General features: G+C 40.2%; 1 protein-coding gene across 1 annotated transcript in view; it reads right to left on the reverse strand.

Annotated features, from left to right (window-relative positions):
- LOC124276530 (pre-rRNA-processing protein TSR1 homolog) overlaps window positions 1-14624 on the reverse strand; it is a 32069-nt gene that overhangs the window by 3916 nt on the left and 13529 nt on the right. The window contains 13 exon segments of the mRNA XM_046712162.1: window positions 503-708; window positions 1611-1662; window positions 1948-2087; window positions 3703-3800; window positions 4306-4373; window positions 4599-4721; window positions 6067-6158; window positions 7559-7709; window positions 8490-8660; window positions 9451-9607; window positions 10849-10919; window positions 12702-12897; window positions 13711-13823. Of these exon segments, the coding sequence (XP_046568118.1) occupies window positions 503-708; window positions 1611-1662; window positions 1948-2087; window positions 3703-3800; window positions 4306-4373; window positions 4599-4721; window positions 6067-6158; window positions 7559-7709; window positions 8490-8660; window positions 9451-9607; window positions 10849-10919; window positions 12702-12897; window positions 13711-13823 (1638 nt within the window).

The raw sequence follows: 14624 nt of genomic DNA on the forward strand, positions 1-14624 counted from the left end.
TATAACTAATTAAACCGAAAGTTACAAAGTTTAGAAAATGGGACACTTCAGAATTTTCTCTTCAAAACAGAACAAAAATATTGCTCAAATCATAATTTGTAAATTTTTAATTTGTGGGCATTTCGTTTTAAGGTACATAAACTGATTGAAGATTAAATATTTAGAAAGCTGAGAATTAATGCATACCATACATAATTCTAATGATACGTAAATCCGACTTATTGAATAATTATTGCAAGTTTTATTTGGGGATGTCATTATGCTGCTCTCCTGTCAAAAGGGTTCGACACCAGCATTGAAAGGATTAACACCACACTCGGCAGTAGTAAAGCTATGTGAGGCCAGTAAATAATCCAGTCTGGACCAGATAATCCAACCATCAGTATAGTGAGAGTCTCTTTTCACTAACACATATCAAACCTTCATACTTCCATAAGTTGTTACCTCTGACAACAGTACATCTAACATCTAAATCCCAATAGAAAGTTGAGTGGCACGTTACCTTATGTTTTGAGCCAAGTGTGTGTTGAGAGAAGATGGGATTGGCCGAGAACCGTCGGTATCCTACGTGAAAGATGAGTCTGTCCTTCGACCTGATTGGCTGCTCCACATCAGCACATTTCTTCACAACAAAATGGACGATGGATACTTTATGTTCATGTGGCAGAAGGCCAAACAACACAACAGGCGAGCCAGGCTGATATCCCTCTGAAAAAACACAACCACAATTGGACGTCAACAACATGCACATGCAGGTTTCGAACTGAAAGGGAGTCCTGCAGTCACTGCGGTTTGCTGCGACAGGTGCATCTCACTTACCCAAGCACTTGTATTTCCTCAATGCAGTCCAGATAAACAATTCAGATCCCTTATCCTTACCCTACCTTAATTCTATAAAGGCAAAATAACCCTCTACTCTACATTGCACATGATTATATCAGTAATATGCGCAGTCAAACACAAAATCGTATCTTGTTATCTATTTTTTTAATCCACAGACCTCACATATGTGGACACATGCTTTTTCTTAAATAAAATACAGATAAACAAACTTCCAGATATCTCTATCCCATCAGTTATCTTCCCTATAAAATGCTACAGACTCCCATAATTCAAGGATTATTATGCAGTCAAACACTACACTCTATGCTCTCATGTAACATTTGAATGCAGACATCCATAGACCACGCATATCCGAACACATGCATTTTCCCAAATATCAATTTAACCAACCCAAATGCGTGAAGATCCTGGTTAGAATTGGTCTTCAGTAACCCATGCTTGTCATAAGAGGCAACTAACGGGATCGAGTGGTCAGACTCGCTGACTTGGTTGACACATGTCATTGTATCCCAATTGCGTAGATCAATGCTCATGATGCTTATCACTGGATTGTCTGGTCCAGACTCGATTATTTACAGACCGCTCAGATATTGCTATGTACAGCACTAAACAAGAAACCAACCAAAGCAGGGCTATGGTTTCAAATTTTGGATTGAAAATAAACAGACACTCAAGAAGAAAATCATTCATACTCAGTGAAATGATTGCTGTTTAAACTCAAATGATGTTTAACAGACTTCAGTGTTCATGTACCGACGTAGACTCACCTATGAAAGCCTTTGGTACATTCGCAACATGAACTGTGACATACCATCCAGGCTGAAACAAATATTGTTGTAGGTCGAAAATCATACTCAAAATAATCAGGCATACATGATTCATCTCAACACATTTGATTTGTTTTACAATCAAAGAGAGCTGATATCAACCTTGCAAACCTTTTACAACTGTTTCATGTTATCAGAGTTTTAACCAAAATTCAATAAATGTTTTCACCCCTAAACTCGCAAAGCGAATGACATACAGTTTGCCAACAAGACAAAAACATTTTGTTACAAGACCAGTTTGCATCAACAAACTCAATACACCAACCCTTTATCTTACCATGGCTCCTTCATCCATGTCTTCCTCGACACACCGCTTCTTTGTCCGTTTGAAGTTCTCAAACTGGAATATTCGTGCATAGTCCGAGGGCAAGTTTTCTTTAGGATCCCATGGAGACGTTCTGAAGCTCTTCAATCCCCCGGAACCTGAGCCAGATATTGATCATTACAGCGGTAGGATTACAATGATTCATCAGCCTCCACACAGTGAACTACACCCACATCACAACATTACACAATAATCTCGTTAATGTCAGACCTTAGTGGTCAGTACCACTTCACATAGATCAGAGAACAGGCAGTGACTTCGACAGAGTCAGTCCTTCAGCCCACATCTGTCATTCAGAATACCCTGTGTGAACCAGTTTGAGGTTGAACAACTGGAAAACACATCCCAACTGACATTTTTCCCATCTCCTAAGCAGCATTTTGATTGGTCCAATAAAAGGTCATTCTGAGGAGACCCACAATAAGACACCATCATATATGTTTCAGTAGCAAGAACTAAAATCTGATTTTAATGAGATTGCAGAACAAAATGATTAGAAGAAAACAAATGTCATGGCTAACACAAATCAGAAATACAGTCAATGCTACTTCCAACTACGCAATAGCCATAATCTTCTAGCATCGGTGAACGACCAATCCAAACCATGAGGCTTGGACTGGAGATACGCAATGCATTGTTACATGATTGAGCGACTGCAAATCTGAAAGTCAAAATCAGAACTACATTCAGTGCTATCAGGCAAATTAGTATCTTACAATACACTGATCTGGGTTTTTTCAAACTGATCTGTTTGTAAGCAACATAACCCTGCTTATCCACCCGTGAAGATCCAGGTTAGAATTGATCTTCAGTAACCCATGCTTGTGGTAAGAGGCGGGATCAGGTGGTCAGGCTCGCTGGCTTGGTTGACACATGTCATCGGTCCCCAATTACACAGATCGATGCTCATGCTGTTAATCACTGGATTGTCTGGTCCAGACTCGATTATTTCCAGACCGCCGCCATATAGCTGGAATATTGCTGAGTGCGGTGTAAAACTAAACTTACTCACTCACTCACTCACCCTGCTTATGATAATCACCAAGAGGTAAACATCAGAGGTGAGGTGAAATAGGGTTTAACCTCGTGCTTAAGAATATTTTGCTCATATGACTACATGCATACGTGTGTATGTGTGGCTGCTTGTACTAGCCCAGACTTAAGCTGGTTTTATAGTGCTAGCCCACTGAGATACCATGCCGCAGTGAAGCATGAATACCCCACTCAGACACACTATATTGACTCAGAGCCGACCAGTCCTTGTTGTACCCATTAATGCCGAACGCCAGGCAGGGACCAACAGGTACCATATTTTAACGTCTTTTGGTATGACACGGCCGGGGATCAAACCCGCGACCGTCCGGTCTCTCCGGGTGGACACTCTAACCACTACACCACAGAGGCAGCCTTAAACATCTGAGACCAGCATCACTTCACCCTTTCCTCCCACATTTAACTGACACACCATGGCACAACAGAAACTCTCTCAGCGCCAACCCAACCCAGTCACTCAGACATTTTGTTCCACTTATTAACCAACACTAATGATCAACTTAGCAATATTCCAGCAATATCCTGACGGGGATGTCAGATCACACATTGTGCCCAATTTGGGAAACAAACCCAGCTCATCGACACGAGTGAACGAACACATTATCCACCAGGCTGCACCACCACCCTAACTTTTTTTAAAGTGCTACGGTGTATGGTACCTGGCAAATCTTGATCTGGCTGTCACATTAGCTGGTGTGTCGACTTCATCAGGAAACTGCACATGCTGTTTCTCTTCCTTCAGCTTCGCGAGCCTGAAAAAATATTTTGAATTGTCAAATAAATCCTACAAGCAGCTTTAAATAGATACATGTTCTTATTCTAATTTTCAGGATGTCGATTTGACTTAACTAATGTGACATTGTTCAGTTGAGAAGAAATGTATTTTTTATGTATTTTAAATGTAGGTACGCAAAACACTACTTGAGAGAACAAGGGAGATAACTCTAATACTACACAAAATCCTTGAAAAGGTTGTATATGATTACAGTTATCTCTCAAAAGCTACTGTAGAGGTTCAAACACAATTCATAATAAAAACATTAATTATGATCATGACTGACTGACTGAGTTTGGTTTTACGCCGCTTTTAGCAATATTCCAGCAACATCACGGCGGGGGACACCAGAAATGGGCTTCAAACATTGTACCCATGTGGGGATTCGAACCCGGGTCTTCGGCATGACGAGCCAACGCTTTAACCATTAGGCTACCCTACCGCCCCTAATTATGATCATGAAGGAATGGAATGACTCTTACATTTGCATATCTTCATCCAGGTCCATAGCAGCATCATACTTCGAGGCGTCGTCTTCAGCTATTGTCACCTGGCAAGAAAAGAAGCATGTAGTTAAGTATATATCGGGGTTGGGAGGGAGCTGGGGTGTGTCAGGTCATACCCTTGATTCCCTATGTCCAAGAAAAAGAATTTAAATATTGCTGATTGTAGTGTTAAACAACAAACCCCAAGACAGACCACCCAAGCCATTTAATGGGAGCAAGCAAAGGTTACCTATTTACCCTGCCTGGGGTAAACAGTTTCTAAAACTTACGGTCTCGTATTCAGTTTTGTCGTCATCATCGTTCAGATCTTCCTCACTAGAATCATCTTCCTCCTGAGCCTCCATGTCAGCATCCATTTCCTCATCCGATTCTTCCTCGCTGTCGCCCCCTTCCTGAAAGTATGATTACATTCAAAACATGTCAGGACAATATAAAACACCAAATCTGATATATGAAACAGTCCCCTGTTTTACAATGCAATCTTAGTTCTATGTAGATCCCAACTCTCATACCTTAACATACGATAAGTATGTGAACACAGTAACATTTTGTCTATTCAATCACTAAGATGTGGAAACCCTAATCTAGAGTTATAGTGAATGAGTGAGTGAGTGAGTGTGGTTTTACACCGCTTTTAACCAGTGTGCAAAATAATTTCCATATTTTGCTAGCCAGTTGGGCTAGCTATGCCTGGAAGTTACTAGTCCACAAAATAATTCACTAGTCTGAAATGTGAACGTAGACTCGGGTTTCATTAATTAAGCTACTAACCAGTGTGCAAAATAATTTCCATATTTTGCTAGCCAGTTGGGCTAGCTATGCCTGGAAGTTACTAGTCCACAAAATAATTCACTAGTCTGAAATGTGAACGTAGACTCGGGTTTCATTAATTAAGCTACTGATATGATGAACCTTTTTATCAGGCCATAATCTTGCATCATTTAAAAGTGTGTTATAACTTAACAAGTCGAATTGAGTGATATATTTACAAAATGACCCCATGAAAATTCACTAGCCAGTATGGCCAGTGACTGTGGAGATTTACTGGCCTGACTAGATTTTTACTAGCCACCGGCTAGCGGGCCAGTGGCTATTTCGCACACTGCTTTTAACAATATTCCATTAACATCACGGTGGGAGACACCAGAAAGGGGCTTCACACACTGTACCAATCAAACCAGGGTCTTTAGCGTGATAAGCGAACGCCTTAACCACTAGGCTACCCCACTGCCCCTCTAGGAATGCTTACCAGTAGTTTACTGAGCAAGAAGACATTGCATCACTGTATGGATCCTGAATGTCTTCGTGCTGATCTCATTGCTATTTTTATGGACGGTGATACAAAGATTACGGAATTTGTTTACTGCATCTATTATAAGAAGGCCATAATATGCCTGATAAAAAGTTCTGATAAAAAGTTGAAACACATTTCACTCTCTTAACTCTGTAATGAGTATGTCTCAGAATTCTAAAATCAGTCTGCTTCAGCTCAGCTTAACAATATTTTCATAAATATCACAGCATGTCAATCAAGACCATGCAGTGATGCAAGTAAAAGATAATGATCTCTTTGGTGAACCCAACAATCAAGCGTAAATGGCTGACAGACAATGAATCATAACCTGAAAGATTCAATATAGGACGAACACATCGTGACAGGCCCGAGGGAAACAAGTGCTCCAGTCAAGTTGCCTGGGCCACCGGTACCTTCCTACATACAAAGGGGAGATAACCCACCTCTTCATCACTGTCTATGATCCAGGCAGCTTGGTAGTCCGATGTTCCCTTTGGTACTCTCTTCACTATCTTTTTCCTTGACTCGGATTCAGCTGTATCAACATAAAAGATTTAAAATTGACCACACCAGCATTTCAATCAACATAGAACCATCAAAATGGTCAATGAGACATCTCTATAGTAACGAAAACTCATGTAGACAAAGTACAAATTAGAGTTTGTTCAGCTTTTGGAAAACCACTGCAGGAAACACTTAGAAGGGCTCACACATTGAAAAACTGATAACTGCAACTACAGACACATCTAAACTGGAATTCAAAAACCATTTATTCCATGCAAACTTTGTATTATTTTGGCATCCATTAATAACATAAAATATTGAAATACCTCAATAATCACCATGACTAACTTTAATCAGTAGGATAACTGAATCGCATAAACTAGGTGTGAAAATCAAAGTCAAATACTTCTACACAGCTGATCTATACTGGTCATTTTATACTCAAGACATAAAACACTACAGACAAAGCTGATCTATACTGGTCATTATATACTCAAGACATAAAACACTACAGACAAAGCTGATCTATACTAGTCATTATATACTCAAGACATAAAACACTACAGACAGTGTACATTCAAAACCTGACAAAACATATTACAATTGGTATTTGAAGGCTGCTGAAACCAAACAGTTAACATCTCATCTCATACCAGCACCTTGAGCATGTACAAGTTGCATGGATATGTGTGCTATACAAATATCCTATGATAAATAAAGAAATAAATAATAAATAATCTGTAAACCGACTGCTACTCAGCTGCACTATCTTCCCATGTTTCCCTGACAAAGAGTGAATAAGTAAATACAGGTTAGATTTTGTCTTCAGCAATCCCTGACTGTTCGAGGAGGTGACTAACAGATCAGGCAGTCATTGACCTGGTTGAAGCATGTCATCAGATCCTATACGAGTGAGTGAGTGAGTGAGTTTGGTTTTACGCCGCTTTTAGCAATATTCCAGCAATATCAGGCTCGGGACACCAGAAATGAGCTTCGAACCCGGGTCTTCGGCGTGACGAGTGAACGCTTTACCCACTAGGCTACCCCACTGCCCAGATCCTATACGAGGATAAATATTTGACACTAGATTGTAAGGTAAAGGCATGATTATTTATAGCGAGTGGGTGTGTTTAGTTTTACGCCGCTTTTATCAATATTCCAGCAATATCACAGCAGGGCACACCAGAAATGGGCTTCACATATTGTACCCATGTGGGGAATCAAACCCGAGTCTTCGGCATGACGAGCGGACGCTTTAACTACTAGGCTACCCCACCACCACCATGATTATGTATAAGCCACCCCTCTCTAAAGCTTGAATACTTGCTGACTCAACAAACTCACTAACAAAGAGGATTATATACAAGTGTTCAGGGTATAGCTGAAGTAGTGCTGACTATTGCAATAATCAACATTCACACACTCCCATACCTTCTGCCAGCTCCTCCTCCGTCGGCCATGTTTGTTCGCCCATCATGGGGTCGGGCAGCACCTCACTGTCCAGACTCTCCTGCTGGCCTGGGTCACACCGTTCCAGCACCCTCACATCGCTGTGGGGGTCTTCAGACTCCATCTCCACATCCTACAGCAACACAACATCACAGCTGTCATGCACAGGGTTCCCTTGCATCATCGTAGCCATAGTGCATACAGGTAACAGTGACTAGCCATAACTGCATGCACACCCAACTGGGTTTGTTTAATGTTAAACAATCATAATGGATGGTGAGTGAGTGAATTATCTTTTACCCCACTTTTAGCAATATCCAAACTATACATAACAACTGAGAACACAAGAAGTGGGTGGGTGAGTGAGTGAGTGAAAGTAGCTTTACGCCGCATCAGCAATTTTGCAGCTATTTGGGGCTTCATACAATGTACTCATGTGACGAATCAAACCCAGGCATGACAGGCGAAAGCTGTAGCAACTAGTCCGATGTTGACTGCAGCTTTAAAAATGCTGCCAGTGAAGATCCGGGTTAGAATTGATCTTCAGTAAACCATGCTTGTCCTAAGAGGCGACTAACGGGAACGGGTGGTCAGGCTTGCTGACTTGGTTGACACATGTCATCATATCCAAATTGCGTATATCAATGCTCATGATGTTGATCACTGGATTGTCTAGTCCAGACCTGATTTTTTACAGACCGCCGTCATATAGCTGGAATACCACTGAGTGTGGTGTAAAACTAAATTTAAAAATATAAACTCACTCACTTCAATAACTCACTCACTTTGCCCTTCGAACTCATCCAAAACAAGCATGTCTGACAAAATGTCAGACTGTTCCTGCTTCATGTGTTTGTTCCACCATAAGCAGTGAAAACACGTGGTGTTCAGACGAAAATGAAAACACACGCACCTGATTCTTCCTGTGCTGTTTCCCAGGGTGCAGGTTGAGGGGGTAGGGGTCATCGGGTGCGTCTATCTGCAGCATCTGGAAGTCCCCCCACCCCGGGATGTGCACCAGTCTGTTCACGGAGAGTGTCTTTCCTCGCAGGTAACCCGTCACCTTCAGTGTCCCAGTGTCACTCTGACAACATCAACTACAACAGGTTACCTTGGTAACCAGAATTCATGTGGCCTTACCTGTCCTCACACTGGCGAACATTTACAGTTTCAAAATCTAAATTCAACAGCTCTTCTGAACTATTGTGGTGGTGAAATTGGGTTTAACGTCGTGCTTGAGAATATTTCGCTCATATGACGACGTGCATGCGTGTGTATGTGTATGTGCGGCTGCTTGTACTAGCCCAGACTTAAGCTGGTTTTATAGTGCTAGCCCACTGAGATACCATGCCGCAGTGAAGCATGAATACCCCACTCAGACACATTATACTGACTCCGAGCCGACCAGTCCTTGTTGTACCCATTAATGCCGAGCGCCAGGCAGGGACCAACAAGTACCATATTTTAACGTCTTTTGGTATGACGCGGCCGGGGATCGAACCCGCGACCTTTTGTACAATGCATCCAGCTATTCATATGTAAATGTTTTACAGTAGCACAGATTCATGAAATTTAAAAACTCAGACCTAGGCATGTAAATCTACATGAATAGCAATGAATTGGATGAAAGGCATTTTATGATTGGAATAATTTGCTACACTTCTGTAATACTTTCTAGTGGGGTGATTCCTGCACATTTCAAAGTTTGACCATGCCAAACTTTCACCTACTACTGATTTGAACCTTGCCAATAGATGCATCCTAAACTCTTCCTAAAAATGTTTCTGAAAAATTACATGTTGTAATGAACTTACAACCATCTCAGGAAAAGAAAAATCAAATTAACACAACACACAGATACGTGTCTTTCTCACCTCAGTATTATCCAGTTCAAAACTGATCTCTTCTCCAATGACATGTGGCCTCAGATCCCTATACTGGATGTTACGCAACTTCTGATTGGTTAATTGCCTGACCACCAGCAGAGCATCTTGACTTGTGTCCAAAGAATGAAACTTCTCTGCAGGAAATCTATAGAGTGAAATCATCCATATTTTTAGGCCATGAAGGAGCATTGACATCCCACATGTTGTGATTTTTATCTAGGGGAGATAACTCTCAATTTGCAAGAAATGCACTCGCACATAAACCCTGTCTATCACTGAGACTTATAGTTGGTTGGTTTGTTGTTTAATGCCTCACTCAGCAATATTCCAGCTGTATGGCAGCAGTCTGTAAATAATCGAGTCTGGACCAGACAGTCCAGTGATCAACATCATGAGCATCGATCTACATAATTGGGATACGACCACCTGATCCCGTTAGTAGCCTCTTACGACAAGCATGGGTTGCTGAAGACCAATTCTAACCTTGATCTTCACAGGTTTGAGACTTGCAAGTAATGAAGACAGTGTAATAATTTTTTCATGTTGCTAGATCACTAGGCAGATAATGTGATCATGTTTTGGGAGTTCTGAATCTAAAATAGAGGATTATCAGTAAAATCATAATTCAAAACAGTAATGAATACTTCATATGTTGTGAAAATACTGTCTTGCATATTGTTTTTCAAAACGATGCATAATGTAATCCCATAAACCAATTTGTGGCCAGCTCCCTGCATTAACATGTCCATGTGTTCAGTATCATCCAAGAAGAAAAGCTCCACACAAATCTAAAAAATGTTGATGGCAGGTCTTTTTCAAACTTCAAAAAATTAAAAGTCATTTGGTTTATTTTTATTTGGGTTCATAACAAATTACAGATGAGAGTAGACAAACATAACTTCGTGGTACACATTGCAATACATTCACCATTATTGCAATAAGCTGCAGTTCAAAAGCATGTACACTTTTCATTCTATATTAACGGTCCCTAACAAAAATCAGGCCAAAACAAAATTATTTTGTACATTCATACTCTAATTCTGTATTGTTTCAATATGTCAGCAATAAAGCAGGGATCAACAGAAATGGACTTCAAATGTCATGCCAATGTGGGGACTTGAATTTAAATCTTTGGCACTATAAGCAATCGCTTTAATCACTAGGACACCTTAATTTTATAAAATATTTCACAGACATAGGTTACAATATTCTGAAGGGATGAAACAAGTTGTTACATGACAAATTTAATATGACATCTTTTAACACAAAAACACTCTGTTCACAATAAACAGTAAAATTGTTTATTAATCTTTGCTAGCCATAAGCAAATAGTCACACAATGTTGTATATCATGCCATTATTTTGCACATGTCTATTTTAACTCACCTTTTCTCAATTTTCCTTTGCATTAGTTTTCTTGTTTCAGCTTGTTTCTTCATGGGCAGACTTTTAAAACCCTGTCACACAAAACAACAGTGAAAGATAATGATAGTCCAACTGGCCTGTTTGTTCATGATGTTACAGTTAGTGGTGTGACGATTCATCGATACGCCTCGATGCATCGATCCATGGGCCGCCGATACGGTGAATCGATACAAAGTTTTACATTGTCATATATCCCGATACGATACTTCAAATGGGCCACGATACATCAATGGTTTACTTTGAATATTGCCGAATCGCGATATCTGTCAAGAAAGACTTACTTTTGTTTGATGATTAAAATATATTCATACTTATTTTGCCTTCATAAGTTTCTTGGAAATTCTTGTGTCAGGAACGGGCTCAAACATAGCGCTTGCATTTTATTAACATTCACAAAGTCCGTGTATAAACTTAATTATCTCATTTCTGAATGAACATTGAAAAATTCTGGTGGAATTTGACGAAATACTTTAAAATGGTTTTGTTTTGATCTTAAGGTGTTTTATAGTTGGTGTTAGAATTAAAGATTTTATTATCGTGATACGTTTTGTATCGGGATTCGTATCGTATCCCAGCTTCAGTGCACAATAGCTTGGCAATATATCGTCGTGACTAAAACTTTAGTATCGTGATGTATCGTATCACAGTTTGTATGCCAATACCAGCACTAGTTACAGTCAGAAGTATTCTAGTTATATGATGGCCGTCTGTAAATAACCGAGTCTCAACAAAATTATCCAGTGATTGACATCATAAGCATAAATCTAAGCAGTTTGGTGTAATATGACATGCATCAACCAAATCACTGAGCCTGACCACCCTATATCATATAGATAGGCCTGAAAATTAGACATTGTATCTGTGCAATTGGGATTACTATTCTCATGGGAGACATTACAAAATTTGGTCAAGTAGTCCAAGAGACCCTTATCTGAGGGACTGAAGCATTTTTTTCCTAGGGCTGCCAATTAGCTGAGCCAAGTCCACTTTTAATCCAACGATATTCTGCATTTAAATACAAATATATGCTGCATTTTCAAAACAATCCATCACCAAATGTTAAGTACATGTATTATATAACTTGGTAATAGTAAGATAATAATACCATCATATCAGTTATGACCGCCCCCATGGTGTAGTGGTTATAGCGTCTGCCCGGAGAGTGGAAGGTAGCGGGTTCGATCCCCGACCGCATCATGCCAAAAGACGTTAAAATATGGTATTTGTTGGTCCCTGCCTGGCGCTCGGCAATAATGGGTACACCAAGGACTGGTCGGCTCGGGAGTCAGTATAATGTGTCTGAGTGGGGTATTCATGCTTCACTGCGGCATGGTATCTCAGTAGCACTATAAGACCAGCTTAAGTCTGGGCTAGTACATGCAGCCGCACATACACATAAACACGCATATAAACGTCGTCATATGAGCGAAATATTCTCAAGCACGACGTTAAACCCAATTTCACCTCACCTCATATCAGTTATAAACTTCATCGCGTCAGTACAATTACACAGAATCTTGCCTGGGATTGAACAGGTATTTTGACCATGGAGTGAGTCAGTAAGTTGGGTTTTACACAGCATTTAGCAATATTCAAGCAATATCATGACACCACAATGGGCTTCACACATTGTAACCATGTTGGCAATCAAACCCAGGCTTTGGGCTTGATGAGCGAAAGCTTTAACCACTGGGCTACCCCACCACTCCTTTGGAATTAGATTCAATATCAAGCTACAGATGGATCCATGGTATTTATAATCCTGGGCATAACTGAGGACTGATGCACACTAGAGCTCTGTATTGTATACTCACATTACAGACGAAGACAGCTGCTGGCATGCCCTGACCATACAGACAGCTGAGGCAGTGTTCTCCATATTTGTCGATGACGTTATCAGTGGACACTGCACATAATAATGTATCAGCCACCTTGGCTGCATCCAACAGAGCATACAAGTTTCCATACTCGGGTGTGAAGATTGACACTCTCTGCTTGAAGCGAGGGATACTTGAACAGAAATACTCCACACTAAACAACACAGCTGACTATCTCGTTTCAGTTATTTGGGTTCAACGCTACGTTGAACTGCAATGTCAGCTTGACAAGGAAGCAAAGACCAAAGGGATGCAGGTCGTTAGTGTTTACCATCACAATAACACATATGGGCACGGGTTTGCTGAGGACTGTACATGTTCAAGGGGAATCTGGAGTTTTAGACCACAGTCAAAGCTTTCTGGCAGGCCAAACAGACAACTCTGTACAGCAAATTGTAACACCTTACATGACTTCATATACAATTTCGGTTTGTAAGAAGTTGTATCGACCCGAAAGTCTTTTATCCAGGTGAGATATTTTCCTTGTAGAGCAATAGCTTCAGAGCCAAAATAAATTATCAAGGAGTCAAAATCAAGTTTCTGATTGCTGTGTCTTTCATATACATACGAGTGAAGTAATATCATCATCACAAAACTGTAGAAACTTTGAGCTGAAATTATTGCAGCCATCGAAGGTATTTGACATGTTGTTACAACTACAAAATATTTCAGGGTGCCAAACAGAAAATTTGGTCACAATAGTGAAGAAATAGACTTTGCTTGAGGTGAAACCTAAGAGAGTAGCCTAAAGAAAGTCAACATCTCATACATTTGGATTATACGTCTTTGTTACAGGTGTTGAATCTAAAGTAGCTGAATGAATGCACAAATATTGATATGATGTACAGTTTCATCATTAACGATGGCTGAATAAGTCATTTCAAGTCAGTGTAATCTGCCACTATAAGTGTTTGTTTACCTCCGGAATCACCAAAAGGGCACTTACCTCAGATGCAATATGCCTTGTTCATTCTGCTTGACGACAGCAGAATCATCAGCGACCTTCAGTAGATCCAGGAGTACCTTGGTGTCTATATTCCGATCCAGAGACACCACTACCTAATGTGGAAAATGGATACTATTACTGTATGTTGAGTAAAATCAATAGGATTGTTGTGTGCTTGTTTGTATTTTAAAACCAAACTCAGCAATATTCCAGCAAAATGACAAGTCTGTAAATAATCAAGTCTGGGCCATAAAATACCGTGATTAACATCGCGAGCATTGATCTACAAAATTGGAACAGTGCGTGAAATAGCCACTGGCCCGCTGGCCCGTGTCCAGTTAAAATCAGGTCGGGCTAGTAAATCTCTACATTCACTGGCCTGACTGGCTAGTGAACTATAATGGGGTCATACTGGAAATAAATCACTCCCTCCGACTTGTTTAGTTATAACACACTTTTAAATCATGCTTGATTATAGCCTGATAAAAATATTCATCATATTAGCAGCTTAATAATGAAGCCTGTACATTCAAATTTCGGACTAGTGACTTATCAGTGTGAACTAATAACTGTCAGGCATAGCTAGCCAGATTGGCTAGCAAAATTTGGAAACTACTTCCCACACTGAACTGGAATATGATGGCATCAACCAAGCCAGCAAGCCAACCAAGACCTCACAAACCTGTTAATTACCTGCTACAGGTTGACCATCCACACACATACCATGGCTACTTACAGTATGGGGATGCAATGTCAACAGATTTTAATCATGTTTAAAGAATCAAGCTAAGTCATAAGATTTTTCTGTGGCAATTATTTTTTTATCAAACTTCTGATCAAGTCAGCCCAGTGTGGTTTTACAAACATAAAAAACACACCAAGAATGGGCTTGACATGTATCCATGTGTGGAATC

The sequence above is a fragment of the Haliotis rubra genome, unplaced genomic scaffold (genome assembly GCF_003918875.1).
Source record: "Haliotis rubra isolate DU_JTF1 unplaced genomic scaffold, ASM391887v1 Scf21, whole genome shotgun sequence".
Lineage (NCBI taxonomy): Eukaryota > Metazoa > Mollusca > Gastropoda > Lepetellida > Haliotidae > Haliotis > Haliotis rubra.